Source organism: Corapipo altera, unplaced genomic scaffold, assembly GCF_003945725.1.
Source record: "Corapipo altera isolate COAL_440 unplaced genomic scaffold, ASM394572v1 56, whole genome shotgun sequence".
Lineage (NCBI taxonomy): Eukaryota > Metazoa > Chordata > Aves > Passeriformes > Pipridae > Corapipo > Corapipo altera.
The window spans coordinates 6,713,340-6,732,433 of NW_020884896.1; the positions used below are offsets into that span (position 1 = coordinate 6,713,340).

Consider the following 19,094-nt stretch of genomic DNA (forward strand, 5'->3'; position numbering starts at 1 on the left):
TGAGTTAGAAGTGAGTCACAGTGCAATTTGTTGAAGATCTGATAGAAATTGGGGAGCACTGAGCATTGATTGTCTTTGTTTTCTCCTTGGAGGTAAAGGCTAGATAAGAGTCATGTGGGGATTCCCCTGGGAAGAGCACCTGTCTCCTGTGGGCAAGAATATGTTGCTGCCCAAAGCTTTGGTGATGGTTCCTGAAGTTACAAGGCAGGAGGAGATGTGTGAAAATGTCCACTTCAGAAATATTGGCAAAGAGTGTGGTGGCTGATCTGCTTCCAGAGACACACATGAAAATTTGCTTTCAACAGAGCAGTCTAGGTGGATACTTGGTGAAAGCCTGGTTAAAGACTGTGTCAGCATTATGAAGACTCTCTGGCTACAACTGTGCTGATAAATCTATTGAAGGTGGACATTTTGTCTGTGTGGCTACAAAAAGCTGAAGTGACAGGACTCATCATAGCTGGCACGAAGTTGCAAAAATAAAAATGCTTTTGTGCACATAAAACATCTCCAGGACATAAGAACAGCTGAGTTAAGATGACCTGATAGGGAGGGAGAGACACTCTGTTTGGACTGTTGTTGTAAATGATGTAATTGCTGATTTTTACTAGCCTGAGGTATGGCTCACAGGTCACCTTGAGCAAGCAAATAGCTGCACAGAGTAGGTTAGCGTTTTTGAGTCATCCTGTGGAACATACACTTTGGTCCTAATAAACAATGTTTATTTCTTATTGAAACTCAATTCTGTGTAGGAATCACAAACATTATTTTTAGCCCCTCATGCTGAACAGAGTTCAGATGTATTTTAACTGATCAGTGACCAGTTGTGCTGGGGTCAAATCCTGCCTGTTATTAGGAATATGTGTATTTAATAAAATATATTGTTTATATCTAAGTTAAGCATTTTTTGTTTCTTAGATATGTGTGATATAACATTTCTGTTTTGAAGATATTTTTCTCTGTTCTCCCAAAATCAAATAATAGTTTGGGAGACTGAGAAAGAAGGGTGGGAAGAAGCAGACATCTAAGTAAAACATACATTGAATGGGAAAAAAATCAGTCGTCCTGTGTTCTGGGCCTATGATTGTTTCCACATGCCTGGACCGTATCACTGTGCTGTGTGCCATTAATGTCATTAGATGCTTTATGCCAGAGTGGATTTTTTGAATGTGCTGGTGTGATTGCAGGATTGAGACCTTAATGGGTAAATGTTGTCAGTGCTGTGTGGGCACTCTGGGGGTGTCTGCTGCACATGGAGCTCTGCACCCTTCCAAACCCTCTTCTTGTGCTGCGTGTGTGGGCTCATGCCCGGCCAGCGCAGCAGTTCCTGAAGGGCCAGCAACTGCCTGGCTGGTTAACCAGCCTGCAGGCAGCAAAGCTTGTCCTTAGCCCTTTTTAAGAAAAACAAACAAGAAAACTGACTAATCAAACCCCACCTTGTAAAAATGGATATTTTTAACTGGTGCTCAATGCTGAAAGAAGGTTGAAAATAAGTTTAATGTTCCTATTCAAAGGTGTCTGTGTGTCCAGAAGAAATACCAGCCTTTCCCCCTTGTTTTTGTCAGGGCTGATTTGTGAGAATGCGAGACCTTGGGATCCATTGCCATTCCCTTTGGTTCCTGGTGAAAGGAAAAGAGATTTGATTGCTCCCTCCAGATAAAAATACAGAGGAGTCTTCTAGGCCAGAAAACGACTTCTATTTTCCTTTTCTTTCCTTTTTTTGTTGTTATTTGAGCTTGCCAGATTGGTCTGCTCTCTGCTCTCCAAGTGTGTGGGCGGCACAGAAGAGGTTGCTGAGACAAAGAATTGGGGGAGGAAGGAAAAAGAAGTGAAAAAGACCTTTGGATTGGAGGCATGGTGTATGGGAGGAAGAGGCGCAATGGCACAGCGTTGTTTTGGTTTGCGAAAGTTTGCGGCAGATCAGAAGAAGCTGTGGTAGGTCAGAGACACTCAGTCTAGATGCTGTAGAGATGAATATATTAGCATGGTTTAGATCCTAGGGATACAGACATTTTTCTGCGTTTGGTAATATGAAGCTCGTGTCCTACTCTGATCCCTCCTCCTGGAAATGGAGATGTTGAATGGAGAAGTGACTGGAGGGAAGCATGAGCATTGCTTTACTCAGTTACTTTGTGCTTTGCTAAAGTAGGTACAAAATAAGTGGCATTTGGTGAAGGTAAAGCTCTGATTTTTATACTGATTAAATCCTGTTTTCCTGAGCTGAAGAACCAAAACTCATTTCTCATTCCAATAATAGCTACCCCCAGTCTACTGCATCTGGCTTAAGACCTTTCATGATGCTTCTGTGAGACTGAGTTAGGTTCAGAACATCTTTTAATTTGAATAGTAGAAGAAAGGAGTTAAAGGATATAACAAGGGAGGAAGGCTAAATTTCAAATATAACTTGAAAAGCCACAAAGAGTATAGAATGGGGAGGTACAAGACAACAGTATCTGGTGAGGGAGAGCAGGAGACCCAAGAAGGGTAACAGATGAACAGAGGGAGTGGGAATGGGCAACATCTGTAACAGGCATGACATGATTTGTTTGGTATTTACACCTGCAAGATTCTTCTCATCAGGGCTGGAAAATTCACCATTGCCATGCGTTTTGCCCTTGAAGTATTTGACTTCCAGCTCCTTTGGTTTCCTGGAGTCTAATTAAAAGAGCTTGCGAAAGCAGCCTTGTTAATGGCAAAGTTTTGTAAATAAATCCCATTTCCTCTAGCATGGCCCTTTAGCAGGAGGCAGGGAAGTTTTGGGGTGAGGAGAAGTGCATAGGGAGCCAGTCTTGGAAGAGGATCAGGGACCTTCCTCTGTGACCCCAGGAGCCTTTCAAAGTTCAGGCTAAAAACTTTCTTTGAGCACCTGCAGTGGGGGACACTGTCTCATGGACATGTGGTGTGAGCCTGCTGCCTGTCTTGCCAGCCTAGAAGGTTTCTTTTGGATTCTGCTGCCCTTTGCTGTCCTCTCTGAAGGACTTTCAACAGGGTAATAAAAAGGTGCTTCTCTGCTGGGTTAATATTTACATCGCAAACATACAGCGCCTTTGCTTGGTTACAAACATCAGTGCATGTAAGTGAGAGGCTTTTCTTGGAAAGGGTGGCACAGGAAACAGAAACGTTATTCTCTCCTATCACTGTATCTACTAAGAAAAATCTTTAGAAACTGCACTTCTACGCCAAGGGAACATTATTAAGATTACAAATTCAAGGTCTCAAAAGCTTGCACATTCTGGAGTGGAAGCTGTCTATCTAACCTTCATTTGTACCCTGGTGCTTTCTGATTACCTTATTTACCTCTTTGGTTTCACAGGGTTCCTGCCTGTGCCCTTTCCAGAGGGCATGGAATGAAGATTGTTAAAGTGAATTAATCTGGTTCTTGAAAGGTCCTCCTTTAAATTTTTGCAAAAACTCAAAATGTACTTTAGCTCAGGCAGAGAGGCATCACCTCTTCCTACAGAAATATTGTGAAAATGAATGTAGTGTTTGCTCAGTCAAACGTTCAGGCAAAAATGCCATGAAAATGCTGATGATTTCAGCTGGTAATTTAGTTTTGCAGTGCAAAATTTGGATGTTGCCTGTGATAAAGCATGAACAAGCTACTTATATAATATAAAAGTATATATATTGTACCAGCATTCCCTGTAACCCTGTGTGGAAAACTGTATTATACTTCTGTTGCTAAAACCTGTCATAGTGCCTTATCACATGGGATGATACTGTTTAAAGTTCCCAAACATTTAATAGCCACAGAACTGGACTTGAAGTAACAAGTCCTGCCATGTTATTGTGCTATGCTTTCAATCAGAGTAAAAATAAAGATATTCCCGTGAGACTAAAGAAAATATTTGCTTTAAGACAGAAACTTCAGTTTTCTCTCTAGTTTTTATATTTGTTCTGAAAGCACAAGTCAGCTTCACTAGGTGAATGTTATAAATCAGCATTTCTTTGTTTTTTGAAATTACAATGGTTCTTCTGGTGAAATGTTTTTATCTTCATTTTCTATTACATTTGGATAGGCCTAAGATTCTTTTGAATCTTGTTGTGCTTGAAGGGTTAATCTGAAATGGCAGTGAGAGGCAGCTATTAATTTAGCATATAAATGAAGGTGAGAGCTGGAGGCATTTGAAGGCCTAGTCAGTGTAGTGCAGTGCAGACACTTGCCCTCATGAAGGGGCTTTTGGCAGAATCTTACCCCAGACAGACAGAGGTTTTCTGTATCATCTAAAAGCTCCTGGTTAGCTTGCTGCGATGTTTAATTGCCAGGCACAGCTTACGTTTAATTTTGTGATTTCCAGTCACTACTTTTACTGTCCCACAGGGTTTTCTGAATATATTATCCCAAAAGTATTCAAGGAGAAGGGAGCACTCCTGGCTTTTGGGACATTAATTTCTTTCCTGACACCTTTATGCACTGAGTCACTCTCTTTGAAGATAAACCCAGCATCCAGTGGGGGCTCGTGAGCATTTGCATGCTGATGGAAAAACGTTGTGCAACTTGGCCTGAGATCAGTTCAGTTTCTTGCCTTGGAAATCCTTCTCCTTGCTCAGCTTCTTGTCCCTTTCCAGCACTGCTGTTTCCCTCTTCCACTCCTGCAGACAGTGATGCAGGGGGGCTACGATAAAACTCTGGGTGCTGGCAGGGTCAGGGTTAAGACTGGGATGTCCTGTGGCAGCTTTGGCCTTGCATGAACAGGCGTGACAGCCCTTGAGCAGTGACGTGATGCCTCTGGCTCTCCTTCACTGAATCAATCCACATCCTGGACATCCATTACAACACCTCCCTGACGTCTTCATTGCCCTACCAGAGGCAGCCTTTACCACTGTGCCACTGCAGCTCCTGTCACTAAAGCAAACACAACTGATGTCTCATTTATGCTGAGTGTGAATGTAAAGTGGATAGTCAGCCTAAAGATTTTTCCTGTCCTTAAACTCCCCTTCCTGCTGTGCCTGCAGATAATTGTATTGGGATAATTGAGCACCTGGGTTAGTGGTCACGGTGCCATACTTTGTAGGTATAAGTGGAGATTTTAAGAATTTGGGCCAGAATTTTGAATTTCCTTTGGCTTACACATTGAGACCTGGCTTTCATCCAGAGCTGCAGCTTTATAATAATGCTTAATAATGACATAACTCATTATATTCCCAAATGGCTGCATAAACGTCAGCTAATGAGCATACTGCTTGCTGGGGCAGTATCATTATCTTTGCTTTCAATTCTTTCTCTGTAATAGAGACACACCTTTTGTCTAAGTTCCCTCTATTAATGGCAATAAATTATTGTTAAAAGGATGCTTAGAAGGCAAGGTTTCCTAGCTCTGGTCCCTGTTTCTTGTGCACTTGCACATACTGGTGATACTTTTTTTCTTGGATGCTTTCCCGTTGAGAACATTATTTTTCCTATAGTGGCAGAAGTTCCTGAAGGAAATCTGCTTACTGTACAGGTGAAGTTTCCCCCCAAGAGTCAGAGACTTGAGCTGAAAAAAGACCTGAGAATGTGTTCCCCTAAATTACCTCATCTTCCTAGATGAACTCCAGCTGTCTGCTGAGAGCTACTGTGTCAAGTGAAAAAGGGCAATTTCTAGTCAATCTGTTGGTTACCATAGAGTTAAGTGCAGTGGTAATAGAAAACTGATTGCAGCTTTTAAACATAAAAATCATTAAGAGAAGGTTCTGTGTCCCTGGCAAATATTATATTGATTTCCACAGTTTCCACCTTTTACCCATTCAAGGAAACTCTGTGGACTGGTTCTTGGCTGGATGTCTCTACCTGCAGCACTGTTAAAGTGGATGAAACCTCCAATCTAGAGAGGTTCCCCTTCCTCCTTCTTTTGTCTTGCTTATGAAGAGTAAACTCCAGTTCTCCACAGAGCCAAATTCAGTCCCAAAAGAGTTCTAGCTGCATGAGGCTTGCATGAGCTGGATTTTCGTCTTCCTGACCTGGCCTGTGCATAAGTATAATCTTATCCTTGATCTTCATTAGTTGGATTTTTCATCCTCTCCTTCTTCCCTCTTTGTATCTTTTTCTGTGTCTACTCCTGTGCCAGACAGACCTCTGTAGAGCTGGTTTTTCCTGTTCCCCGCAGGTGTCTCTGCTGCATTCTTCCAGTCAGGATGGAATGGGCTGTTTGGCCATGATGGGATGTTTTTTCCCAGACCATGATGGATTTCCAGCATCCTCCTTGCTAGTTGCCAGCCTTCTGACCAGGACACCAGAGAAGCAATGCAGATGCTCATAACCCCTCAATTTCATACCCAAACCTGCTGCCTGGTGCTCAGGGTTAGGGTTTTTATCCCTGGAGGGATAGGAGAGATGCCCCATTGTCTGCTCAAGGCTGCTTGGAAAGATCCAAGGTTTTAGCTAATACACAGCCTTGATGACATGAATCTATCTTCAGGAGTGCTCTGCAGCCTCAGCATCCTACTCTTGTGGTCGATGAGTATATTTAGCAAGATCAGACATTGCCTCAAAATACTCCTGCAGCAGATTCCTCCCGGCTTGGACAGCAGCACTGCTGCTTGGCTGGAGTTTGCTGGATGCTGTTCATGAATGGGAATGGATTTAGGGGCTGGGTTTCTGTTGGGTCCAACCTAATACCTTTGTTAGTGATTTAGAAGGGAGCACAAATGGGGATGATATTGACTTTTTTACTTAATGCCAAAATGGGAGGCCTTACCCATATTGACAAGGGCAAAGAAACACCCCAAGGGGACCTAGAAGGTATTGGCAGAGAGAACTGTAAAATAGGAACAGGGCTATAGGTAGGTTTTCCCTATATCTAGAGGAGAACCTAAACATGAAAGACTGAGGAGTAATTTGGAAAAGAGCAAGGTCTGAAAAGCGACAAGAACAAATCAGCAATAAGTTTCAGTGTGACATGATTGAAGGAAAGATTTGCCATATGGCAAATAATCCTCAAAGGTTTATCACAGAACAGGGCAGACAGGCCATTTTACTGCCATGAATGACTCTGAGGGGCTGTGTCCCCTACAGGCTGCTCCACAGCACTGGGGGAAGTTCAGGGGTGGGAGGGGATGCTGGATTTTTTCTGAAAAAAAAAATGGAATTTTAAAATCAATTGAAATTGTTTATAATTTTCTGCCAAACAGGATGACTCACTTTGGCAGTCTGCCCTCTCCATCCTCCCCCTCAGACAAACAAACAAAGCCAATAAGTTGCAAAAAATAAAATAATCAGAAAAGATAACAATTCAAAATTTTTCTTTTGGTATATTCAAAACAAAGGGTTTAATTCTTTTTCATTTTTTTTTAGGACATCATTTCAGAGTTGGTTTGAATGACCATAACTTGAAAAAATGAGGTAAAAATAACTCTGAAAATAAAATGCTTCATTTTGAGTTAAAGAAACATTTTGTTCAGCGAGACGCACAAAGCATTCATTTTTGGGCCAACATGAAATTATATTTTTTTCCTAGCAATCTCTTGGTTGAGGCAGTGAACCAAGAAGTCAATTATTCACAGAGCTGTAGCAAGATTAAGGTAAGGATGGAAAGCAGAGCTGAAACTGAGGGAGAAAATTTGGGATTGAACATCCAAATTAATCTTTATTCCTCCTAGTGAAATGTGGTATTTGATGATGTAAATTCCTGGAGCTTTTGCTGTCAGCCTGAGAGGGTGGGCTACCCCCAGGACATGAAACTGGCAGTGTCTTTGTGGCCTCTGTGGGTCCCCAGCAGCCAGGGAGCAGAGCAGGGTGCTGTGATGGGGTGGTGTGACCTGGGAGATGTCCTGCATCCATTGGGGTGTGGGGGCCACACCACAGTGCTCCTGGAGATGAGTCCTCACTCCACCCGCTGCTGCTGTAAGTGCAGCATCATCTGGGGAGGGGGAAAAAATAGAAGGGGGGGGGGAAAGGAAGATTATTCTGCCAAGAAGCTGCCATGAGCTCTGCGGAGTGTGACTATGGGCAGGGAGGAGCGGAGTGCTGCCTGTGTGCTGCCCAGCTAAAGAAGAGCTGCTGCTTGGCTCTGGGGTCTGGGTGCAAGTCTCCTCAGCTGGGCAGGTGGGAGCCACTGGGTGAGCTGGCAGCAGTGACTGGCTGCTGCTGGGGGGCTCGAGAGAGGCTCCTCTCACAGGTTGAAAATGCTGGACACAGCTTTCCTCAAGCATGCAGCAATAGTGCAAACACCCTGACTATGCTTTTTGGCTTGGGCTTTTTTTGCACTGCCTTTTTTTTTTTTTTTTCTTCTTTCCAGAAGTGCTGAGACCTCAGCACACAGACGTCCTAAGCAATAATCCCTACAGCACAGGCAAGAGAAAATCTTATTTCCAATTTTTCCGGTGGCAGAGTCGAGGCAGTGGGATGGCAGGATTTGCCCAACACCATGGTAAGAGTTGGGAGGTAGAGCTGCACTTGCAGCTGCATAAGTTTGACTCTTACTCCTCTGCAGAGAGGAGAGCGACTGCGGTGCAGCATAAAGATGCATGAGCTAGTTTTAAACGAGCCAGCTGGGAGATGGCTGGCTGTGGCAGCTCGGTGCTTGCTGTGTTAATTTACTCTCAGAGCAGTGGACAGGAGAGATGCAGGGACATGAGCGTATAGGCAGGGGTGTGCATTGCTGGAGATTCAGAGGAGGGAATGAGCAAGGTCCTGCATGAACTGCGGGATGCAGAGAGAGGGTCCAACCCTGGCTGCAGTCCCCTGCGCACCTCCCTGAACCGCTGTCGGCAACCTCCTGCTTTTTCTAACGCTGGCCATTATCCATCAGCAGAGGTAGTGAACTGGAGTGCAGAAAGCCTTGCATCTGCGCTGAACGTGCGAGCCCTGCACGAAAGAGTTTACTGGGGGTAATATTTTTATTATTTTCAGTCTGTGGCGAACCATTCTGCGTCTCGAGCACTTCTTTGCTATTAAATAATTAATAATTAACCTGCAAAGACCGTTTGAAGACTCTGGAGTGGTGATGCCTGGTAATAAATTTTTTTAAAACTTTTCTTTCCTATTCTGATTTATTCCAGGGCTTTGCACTAGGGCATCAACCACTGGGGAGCGAAAATTTCAAATGGCCAAAGTCGTTTGATTTCACAGTTGTTTTTTTTTTTTCTTCGGTGGAGTCTGCGGTGCCTCCCGCTTTGTTCCTAGCGTTGCCGGGTTTCACCGGCTACCGCCGGGTTTCATCTCGGCCAGCGGCGCGCAGCGCCGGTAGCACCGCCCGTGGATGCCTTTGCCCGCTGAGTTCTCCACCGTGGGACTGTGGTGTGTGCGTGGGGAAGGGGGGACACGCTTCACCCATGAAACGCCGGCAGCTATTTCAGGAAGCCGCGAAGTCTCCTCCTTCTTATGTAAATAAAGATGACAGCTCGGAGCGCCGGTGCCGCGGCGGGAGGCGCGGGGGTGGGCGGAGGCTGCCGGCGCGGGGCAGCCGCGTCCCGCGTGGGCCGGGGACTGCGGAGCGGAGCGGGAGCCGGGGCCGGAGCCGGCCGGGGGCTGCGCCGCCATGGGGGGGCAGGTGACGAGAAGCCTACTCTACGGTAAGGACCGGCCCGCCCTCCGCTGCGGGAGGCGGCTGGGAAGGTGCGGCGGGGGATGCCGGGGATGCGCGTTCTGCCCGACTCGTCCTCCAGGAGCATCCCGCTCCCGGAGCATCCCGCTCCCGGAGCGGCGCTGGCCGGGGAGGTAGCCCGGGCTGGGGATGTGCTCGTCTGGCTGCACCACGGGGATAAGGCACAAATACCTGCCCGGGCAGGGCTCACGGGCGCGCTGGGAGGTGTCAGGGTCGAAAATAAAGTAACTGTGTCCACGCGCGCTCTCTGACAGCCCCACCGGGCAACACCAGGCCCGCGATGTACAAGGTTACTGCCGGGCGGCTGAGCGGGCTCTCAGAACAGTCACCTTATTTCTCCTTTCCAGCAGCAGTTTCTTCTTTACTGATTTGGTAAGGTTTCGAATGAACGTTGGTTTGAATTGACGAAGCTGAGGCCGTTCAGTGCAGCCCACTTCCCTGGGTTTGCTGGGTGGTGTACAGCAGGGGGAGAGGGAGGAGCTGGAGAGGGACTGGAATACCCTGCATACGCCAACGTTAAAACAGAATTTGAAGCTATAGACAACGTGCCATATTAGCTATGTCCCTGCCTGAGCAAGTCTCATGCCATAAATACTTCTGTGAGAATATTGCACTCCTTAGTATTAAACTTGCCTATCGCTCTGATGTATTCTGTTTAAGTTTGGATGTAGTAAATGTGCTGCATGTCTAGTGAGGTATGAGTGTATTTCCAGAGACCCTTCCTTGTCACAATAGTAAACACGGATATGAAAAACGTAGGTAAAGCATCACGTGGGTTTGGAGTATCTCTTATCCTTTCTTTGAACAGAGATGCATGAGGTATATACACTTACTCTCTGAATATCTTGTTACGGCCCTGATTCTTCCCATATTTTCCACCGAGTCCAAACCGTATAGTTTAAAGAACAAATGGACATAGTTAGGAAGTAGATGACTCTCCCTAAAGATAGTTAGTAGGATGTTTCAGTAGAGGTTTTTATTTGTTCATTGTTTGTGTTCTGAAGTTTCTGTGGCCTGATCTTATTACTTCCCTAATCTCATGATATACGTGTAATATGCAGAATAATTGTACTGTTGGTCAAAGTAGAAAAAAAAAAGAGCTCTGGTTGTTGTCGTGTGATTTTAAGTGCCTTTTCACCTTTGAAACATTATTTGAATGAATTAGAAAAAAAGAAATGCCTGTGAAAGAATAACAGCTATATATGTTTCCTGTGTGAGCCAGGGGCTTGGCATTCCTGCTGGGGCTTTCTCCTACTTGCAGCTGGCAGTGCACTGCACAGTAATCTTGCAACTTCTGCCTTTCAGCAATTCTACTCCAGCAAGCGTGCCTCTCTTTAATTTTTATTTGTTGGGAGAGGGAGACTAATGAGGTGATGTGGGTAATTAACTCAAATTTTCCTCTTCATACAGAGGGGCTACAGGCTGTGTTATATACAGAGGTGATGCACTTCTCTGTTCAGCACATTGATGCTTTAAAAAAAGAAAAAAGAGACCTGCATTATATTAAAAAATAATCACGCTACAAGAGCACATTTAACAAAAATAGACTACATCTGCACTTGTGGTTTGTCTGTGGCTACTGTTCCTCCAGTTCCATCTTTCTGTTGAATATTTCTGTTTCAGAAAATAGCTGTGGAAAGAGAACAGAAACCATATCCATTTCTTAGAAGTGTAATCGAAAGTGAATGTAATGATACTGAAAGGAGTTGTATTGATATCCTTGGGAGTTGACAACCTTTGTTTTTAGAAATCATGGGTAAATAATCAATCCATGTCCTCCATTGGTCAAGGATGGGCTGGGATTTTCATAAGCACCTAATTACTCACTGAAAATTAGCTCAGATGGGGAGATACTGCACATGCTGGCTGCTGGAGGTTCTGCTGAGCTGATATTGGGCAAACAGCAGGTTTCCTTGAGACATGTGCCCAGAGCAGTGTGCTGGGGTCCCTGCCTCTGCTGGGGCACGCCGTGACCTTGACAGAGTCAGAAAAGTTAATTGAGATTAAAGCTCCTGAAGTGGCTCTTGAGGGAGGCACCCTTAAAAAAACCCCACCTAAAACCAGGTTGGTGATTTTCAAAAGCTGTGTGTGCCCTGATGTAAGGACAGAGAGGTTGAGCGTTGGCTGACAGCCAGCTGAACATGAGCCAGCAGTGTGCCCAGGTTGGCTGATGGCATCCTAGCTTGTATCAGAAATCACGTGGCCAGCAGAACCAGGGTGGTGATTGTCCCCTGTACTTGGCACTGGTGAGGCCACACCTGAAGTGCTGTGTCCAGTTCTGGGCCCTTCACTACAAGAAGGACATTGAGGTGCTGGAGTGTGTCCAGACAAGAGCGACAGAGCTGTTGAAGGGTCTAGAGAATAAGTCATATGAGGAGTGGCTGAGGGAGCTGGAGTTGTTCAATCTGGAGAAAAGGAGGCTCAGGGAAGACATTATTGCTCTCTACAGTTACCTTAAAGAAGGTTGTGGTGCAGTGGGGGTCAGCCTCTTCTCCCAAGTAGCAAGTGATAGGACAAGAGGAAATGATCTCAAGTTGCACCAGGGCAGCTTTAAAATTAGGTATTAGGAAAAACTTCATTGAAAGGGCAGTCAGGCGTTGGAACTGCCTGGCCAGGGAAGAGGTGGAATCAATGTCCCTGGAAGTGTTCAAAAAGCATGTAGAAGTGGTGCTTAAGGACATGGTTTAGTGTTGGACTTGGCAGTGCTAGTTAATGGTTGGACTTGACCTTAGAGGTCTTTTCCAGTCTTAAATTCTGTGATTACTAGGCGTGTAGTAGTCAAGTGCAACCATACCCAGACTGTCATGATGAGGAACACCTGGCATCATTTTACCCTGTTTCACTCACACATCTGCTTTCAACAGCAAAGTTAAGTTATGCAGCATTCCTGCTGGACAGAGGAGTCTCAACATACTTTGGCACAAGCATAGCCGTGGGTGGGTGATGCGTCATGCTTGGGGATGTGTGGTCAGTGGTGGTGATGCTGGATGTCCCTGGACCTGCACTGATGCTCGGGTCTGTTGTGTGAAGTCCTGCAAGCCGGTGCTGTGCTGATCCTGTTTGAGGTACATGCACGCTGTCATGGACAGGCATCTCCTTAAGTGAAAATTCTGCTTTCCCATTGATACATGGGAGGAGAGCTATGCTATCTGTCCTGATGATGGAGTTGGTGGATGCTGAATGGACCCTGAGTCACCTGAAGGAAAGTTTCCCACTGATGGGACTAGGAGGAAAAGTAATATTTCACCTAGGGTCACTGATGCATCAGTTTCCTGAGCTTTCCAGGAGAGACCCATCTCTGACTTCATTCCTCACCACCAAACAAACTCCAATGTGCCTGCATCATGAAAGGCAGCACCTTTGTTTTTGAAAGGAGACCTGTGATTGGACATGGGAGTCTTCTTCTCTGTGCAGTGTTGAAGCACACTCGTGCAGTCTCCATCTGTGTCCCTGTGCTTGGCACTGTGGCGGTCTCTGCTCCACTTTCCCATGCCCTCTCACTTTTCCACCACCTCCAAAGAAGTACGTGGTGTGTTTTCCAGAGCAGTCTATGCAGAGAGAAGAAAAATGGAACTAGGAAGTTCAAAGGTAACACAGCCCTGATGGACAGGATGTTTACTTGCTTTTTAAAATGTAATATCTATACATGAGGTGTTTAACACTGTTTTAAACAGGAAATGTTAATATGATTGCTTGTGGTTTATCTGAAGCTGGTTTCTACAAGAATGACTGTATACTTATAGGCAGAGTTTACTAAATAATTATATTAGACTACTTGCTAGCTAATTATACTTGAAACAAGTCTCTAATAGATGCATCTGTCATAATACCTGTGTTCTTCTTATGTGTTTGATACAGTTGTCATCTGCTGCAGTAGTTTTTAATTCCTCCTTATGGCCATGAGTGAACTGCTATTTGTGGAAGATCCCACTCTCAATTTTAGGTGGCGAAATCTAAGAGATTCTGTCTAAGGAAAAAAACCAACAACTCAGTATTTTTTATTTCTCTTTCACTCAGAACCAAACTAACACAAAGTGATGGTTTAGCCAAGGAAGCTGCTGCACTGTGCTGGGAGAGGGATTCAGTGTATGTAGATGTGCAGAGGATAGTGATTAATATGTACATATCTCTTCAGAGGTCTTTTGACTAGCTAATGTGTATAGTGTAGGTTAATTCACATGCGGGTGACATGAGGCTGCATACCTGCACATTTGCTCAGTACCTGTCCCTACTACAAGTCATATTTACTAATAAGTCACTCATTGCAGGGCTTTGTTTCACTTTTGCTTTAATTACTGTACGTGAATCTGCATACCTGCACATTTGCTCAATAATTATTCTTACTACAAGTCATAATTACTAATAAGTCACTCATTACAGGGCTTTGTTTCACCTTTGCTTTAATTACTGTATGTGAATCTGCATACCTGGACATTTGCTCAATAACTGTTCTTACTAGAAGTCATAATTACTAATAAGTCATTCTTGGCAGGGCTTTGTTTCAGTTTTGTTTTAATCACATCACAGACATTCATCAGAGTTTCGCTGTGGAATCATTCTTACAAGGAGCAGGAGAAAAGGTATCTTGTATTACATTTTCCAAACTGTAACCGTGTGGCATCAATGTAATTGCAAAGCAGTCTCCTGTGAGAGCATGTTGGCTTTTTAGCCCAGAAGGTGGTACTGATTGACAGATGTGATTTTCAGTTTAAATGACTGAGTTTTTAAGCTTTTTGCATGTGATGCTCTGTAAGTTGTGAATACAATATAAAGAATGGCTCATGTGTCTTTGTGGGGTGTATACAGAGGATCACATAAGTATTATGCATGACCAGGTTTATACCACCTGTATATAGATCTGATGAGCAATGTAGCCATGGTTGTGTGCTGCAAAAAGGAAGAAGGAAGCAGGAGTTAGGATATAGCAGAACTCCATCCATGCTGCATGGCAAGAGGCTTTTGGATGGCTCTTTGGATTCATTTCCCATTTCCTTGGGATCTTGTTTTCCATGGACTTTCCTGCACCTGGCTAGTCATTTATTCCTGTGCAAAAGAGGTGTGAACCCCTGACATGGTCCTTTCTCTGCATTTTGTTCTCCTGGAGAATAATTTCTGGGTCCTGTTCACATGTGTTGGCAGGAGATTTGGGACACTTGGGTGCAGTGTGAAAGCCCTCAGGCCCAGTGAGATCTGCTGAGCCGCTGCTGTAGGACTTCAGGGAACAGCAGAGGGTGGAGGCCATTTCCCTAGTGAAAAATGGCTACAGTGTGCAACTGCTTTTACCTTGCGCTATAGGGCTCTATTTTTATCTTTTTCTTAATTCCTTGTAGAGTGGTGAATGATATATCTATATGCAAGTGCTGAAATCAGCTCCATGGTTTGTTTCTCATTAAGTATATTAATTGCCTATCCTGCAATAGCCAGTCCAAATACCACAGTTTACCCTTGCAGTTAATGCCACTAAACAGCATTGTTCTCTAATGCACGCTGTTGTACACATATTCTGATTTAATAATTTCCATTTTCTTATACCTAATCTTCTTTCCATCTTCTTCAAATATCCAAGAAGAAATAAGAAACAACAACATTGAAAAAATGAAGACCTGACAACATCACCTGCTAGTGAGATTTCTGTGCAAATTAGTATGGCTTTGTATTCTTATCTCTAACTTATTGCCTAGATTTTGGGGTAGCTTCTCACTTGACGGAGTGACTGGTGATGGGATCAGCCTCACTATGGGGTGAACATCTCCCATATTCTGCAGAGAGTTGCTTGTTGAGTACTACTAATACAGGACTGGGGAGAAAAGGTGGTTTCTAAGCTCCCCCTGCTTTCAGCACAATTGCTATATAGCACTGAAAGCAAAAGGGTCTGCATATGTGTCTATGAGGAATTAATCCTGTTCAGGGTTGGATTAACTGGTGCAGAAGACCTTTGGCAGGATGCCAAAGCAGTGTTGGCATTTGCTGAAAGTGGGACTTCCAGAGATTATTTTGCTTTGTACCTCTGACCTGTGGATCACCTGCCAGTATCTGAAGGTGACTGATAATAAAGTACATCGACTGCTGATGATACTTCTAAAAAGAAAGTGTGTAGGACTTGTATACAGAGATTTTATGGGTAACCATATTTACACTTGAAAACTGTTCTATTTATTGTGAAAGGCAAATGTGTTTTTCATTAGTTGTGGCAGTTTTTGAGTGTAGGGATCTTGGTACAATGGTGATAGCAAGGAGCATTCCTGTTCTCATTTTGTCCTTTACTTTTGTGATATTTTCCCATTAACTTTCCTGTCAACTTGATGCTCTGTTCTGATGGAACCTTGGGACTGAATGTTGTTTGTCAGATTTTGTTATCTTATTTGTCTCCTCTGACTGCCCTCCTCTATATGAATGCATTCTTACCTCTGATCCTTTTTCACCTCTTTCTTGCTTCTCTTGTTTTCTTAAGAATTATGGGTGATATGTTTAGCTATCATTCAGTTAATTTAGAGGCAGCAGTTGTCTCTTCAGGAAGGTTCGTAGAATCCTCTGACATGTCCTAGGGAATCGTTTGCATACTTAATCAAAGCGAGTAGTCCCCCAGCTGGAAGACTCATATTGTTAATAGTATAAAATAAATTTACTAAACAAATATAATTACCATTGCTGACATCTAGCAGGAATTAAGAAGAGGTGATCTCTAGACATATGATCTCAAAACTGGTAGGGCTGCTTTAGTTTTAATAAAGAATTTTTCAATAATGATATCCATACGTGCAGAGATCAGTCTAAAAAACTGTTAACCCTGAAGGAAAGGGAGTTTCCTGGAAAGTGAAAGCAAACCAAAGAATGGATTTATTGTTTGCTCTCAGTAATTGTCAGAAATCACTGATGACACAGCAGGGTACCAAGCTGGAGGTCAGCTTCCCTGAGGCTATAGGAGTGTGGCTGGCAGCCACCAGCCTTGCTGTACACGTGCCCACAGTTGGAGCATATGCTGCAGCCCTGTGGATCGCTGTACTTTGCTCTAGGATTGATCCCTATTATTTCTTCCTGTCTACTCCCCTCTAAATCTGTGTTTTACTTTGAAAATATATTTATCTGAGTCCAAATGAGTCCAAAATGAGTCAGAGCCACCTTCTCTCTGTACCTCTTGTTGAGTTAGTCTCACCAGGATTCCTGTTTCTTGACTCTGTCCGTGATTGTCTCTTGAAGGGACACTGTAATTCATTTGCATTAAAAATAACATTCAAGGTGACTGCAGTTGGGGCTAGGAAGAGGAGTCCTTTGGTTTTTCTGAGATATACCATGGGCCTGATAACACAGCAAAGGGGATGGGTTCAAAGAGAGATGTGATAATTGATCAGGTGCACGAATGTATTTTCCTCATTAGAAACTTCGGTATTAGTTTTATTTTAAGGAAGAAGGGAAAATAGTAAAACGGGTATATAATAAAAGACGTATACATTCATGAGCATGATACAGAATGTAAGCAGTGTGCTTCTGATTGCTGCCTCCCCAACAGACAGTATCAGCAAAAATCTGAAGTTCTCGCCCTCTCCATCAAATTAATATCATTTATTTCATGAGAAACCTTTGAGATAAACCAAGGGCCCTTGCTATGAAAATCAGCTTCTTTTTGTGGTTCAATTTTCTGGCTAGCAGAGGCTGTTCCCATCTTTGATTTCCCTAACAAGAAAGTTCCCACAAGTGACTTGCAGATGGCTCAGTGTGGCTCGGAAAATGCAGGTTTATTATTGCTGCTGGCAAAGACATTGGGTTGCTTGCTGCAGTTTCATGAAACCTTTTCTGGCTGATACTGCCAGATTTTCTCTGTGATAGGCCTTGCTGTGCAGCCACGTGGCGCCGTGTGGATACAGCATTGGAAGTTTTTGGCCTATAGACTTGTCAGCAAAAGCAGGACCTGCTGTGAGATACCAGGGTGGGACTGAAATTGTGTTTTTCAACAAATTCTGAGGCTTGTGGCCTGGCTTAAGCAGTGCCCATTGAAGCAGGAGGGAGTTTAAAGGAAGCATGTGTCTGTGTCTGAGTTACACCTTGGCAGGTCTGGAGATTGGTTGTGATTTTTTCTGACTTGGACTCCTGCAAGAGCCTGTTTTTCTCTTCCCCGTGGTGCTACCTAGCAGCAGCTCCCTTTAGCTTGCCTTATGAAGGTCAAGTGATCCTCAGGCTCCTGCAAGTCCTGGACCTGGTGTTATCTGCTACAAGGAAGCTGCGCAGCCTTGAGAAGGGTGGATGGTTTTGAGCCTGGGAGAGCTCTCCCACTTGCAGAGAGGAGGTTTCTACCTACAAAACAAGGATGGGAAAGTGCTGTGCAGAGCCCGGGTGTGATGTTCTCCCCTGTTTGCAAGAGCAGAGGGGAATTTGAGCAATAAACCACACCATGGCACACAAGGAAGCCATTTTAATTTCAGTCTCTGCTGGAAGCACCACATGGAAAAGAAAATGCGATTGGTATGAAAAGAAGTGTTTATGTTTCTAGGAGCAGAGACCTCCTGAATAATTAGTATCACTAGACAAACTGCTGTTCAAAATGCAAGTGGTTTAAGTGCTGCAGTTCAGCGGGCATTTGTCACAGCTGTGGCGTAAATGTGATCCATGCTGTGGGTTGGTTCCTGCTGCAAAGTAAAGAAGATTTCTGGTAAATATATTTTGCTTAAGGAAAATGTCTCCGTGATTTCACTTTTTCTGGCTTGGAAAAAGTAAATGTTAGAAAACTGGACAAATGGCAACTTGGTGGCGAGGATGTTTGGGATACTTTATTGGAATGAAATAAATCTTGAATTTTGTTTTCTGTTCCACGGACCAGGCTTTCAGTCAGAAGAAAGACAGAAATGTTTCATTTGCTTTAGCTTTTGTGGGGAGAGAGAAGGGAAAAGGCTTTTGGGGGAGAGTTTTGAAAGCTATAGCTTTGTCTCTGATCTGTCTATCTCTGATATTCACTGCCTCAACTAAAAGTACTTTAAATAAAACCTTACTTTTCTCTAGGGCTGTTTGGAGGCTGACTGAAGACATAAGGGTGTTAAGAATTTGTATTTTTCAAAGGTTAAAAATGACATCTTACAAAGAATCTGAGATTAAAAAAAAAAAGTTAAAAGAAAAACGTCTCTCTGGAAGATGGAAATATGGGTGCTTATAATGTGCTGAAGCATCCCAGATCAAAATGTCTTATATCTTTGCACACCAAATAGAATCAGATTATGAAATATAAAATAGAGCTTTAAAAATCTAATTCCTTTTACAAAGGCATCATCAGTGCTATGAATTTCTTGCAGTTTGGAAAAGGAGAATTGCTCAATTTATTTTCTCATTATCCTAAACCAGTTCAATGCCACCCTCTGTTTTTTTCATGTCTGAAGTGTAAGAGACTATGTTGCCTTCTTGTTTTATGACTCTGAGTGAAGCTATGTGTTTAGAAGGAATGCAAGTTTGGAAGTCCTGATGGATGTTGGTCCATCTCACGTGGAACTGGAGCTGCAGCATGGTAGAGTTGCTGTTCTTCTACTCTTAATCTGTCTCTCCGTCAGTGGCGTTACAAAATTGGCCAAAGGGACCTTGATGAAGCAACAT

The 19,094-nt window shown here is 43.8% G+C and overlaps 1 protein-coding gene across 6 annotated transcripts in view; it reads left to right on the top strand.

Annotated features, from left to right (window-relative positions):
* Positions 1–19,094, top strand: part of NEURL1 (neuralized E3 ubiquitin protein ligase 1) — a 152,507-nt gene that overhangs the window by 54,531 nt on the left and 78,882 nt on the right. Inside the window, exons 2-3 of one of the 6 annotated variants that reach the window (XM_027648190.1) lie at positions 7,434–7,497; positions 8,214–8,345. The exons of 1 other annotated variant lie outside the window; for it this stretch is intronic. In XM_027648190.1, the coding sequence (XP_027503991.1) occupies positions 8,321–8,345 (25 nt within the window). In that variant the 5' untranslated portion in view covers positions 7,434–7,497; positions 8,214–8,320. Of the gene's footprint in view, positions 1–7,294; positions 7,319–7,433; positions 7,498–8,213; positions 8,346–9,244; positions 9,301–9,403; positions 9,490–19,094 lie in introns of those variants that run through there. 4 more of the 6 variants (XM_027648191.1, XM_027648192.1, XM_027648193.1 and 1 more) reach the window with 4 other exon arrangements.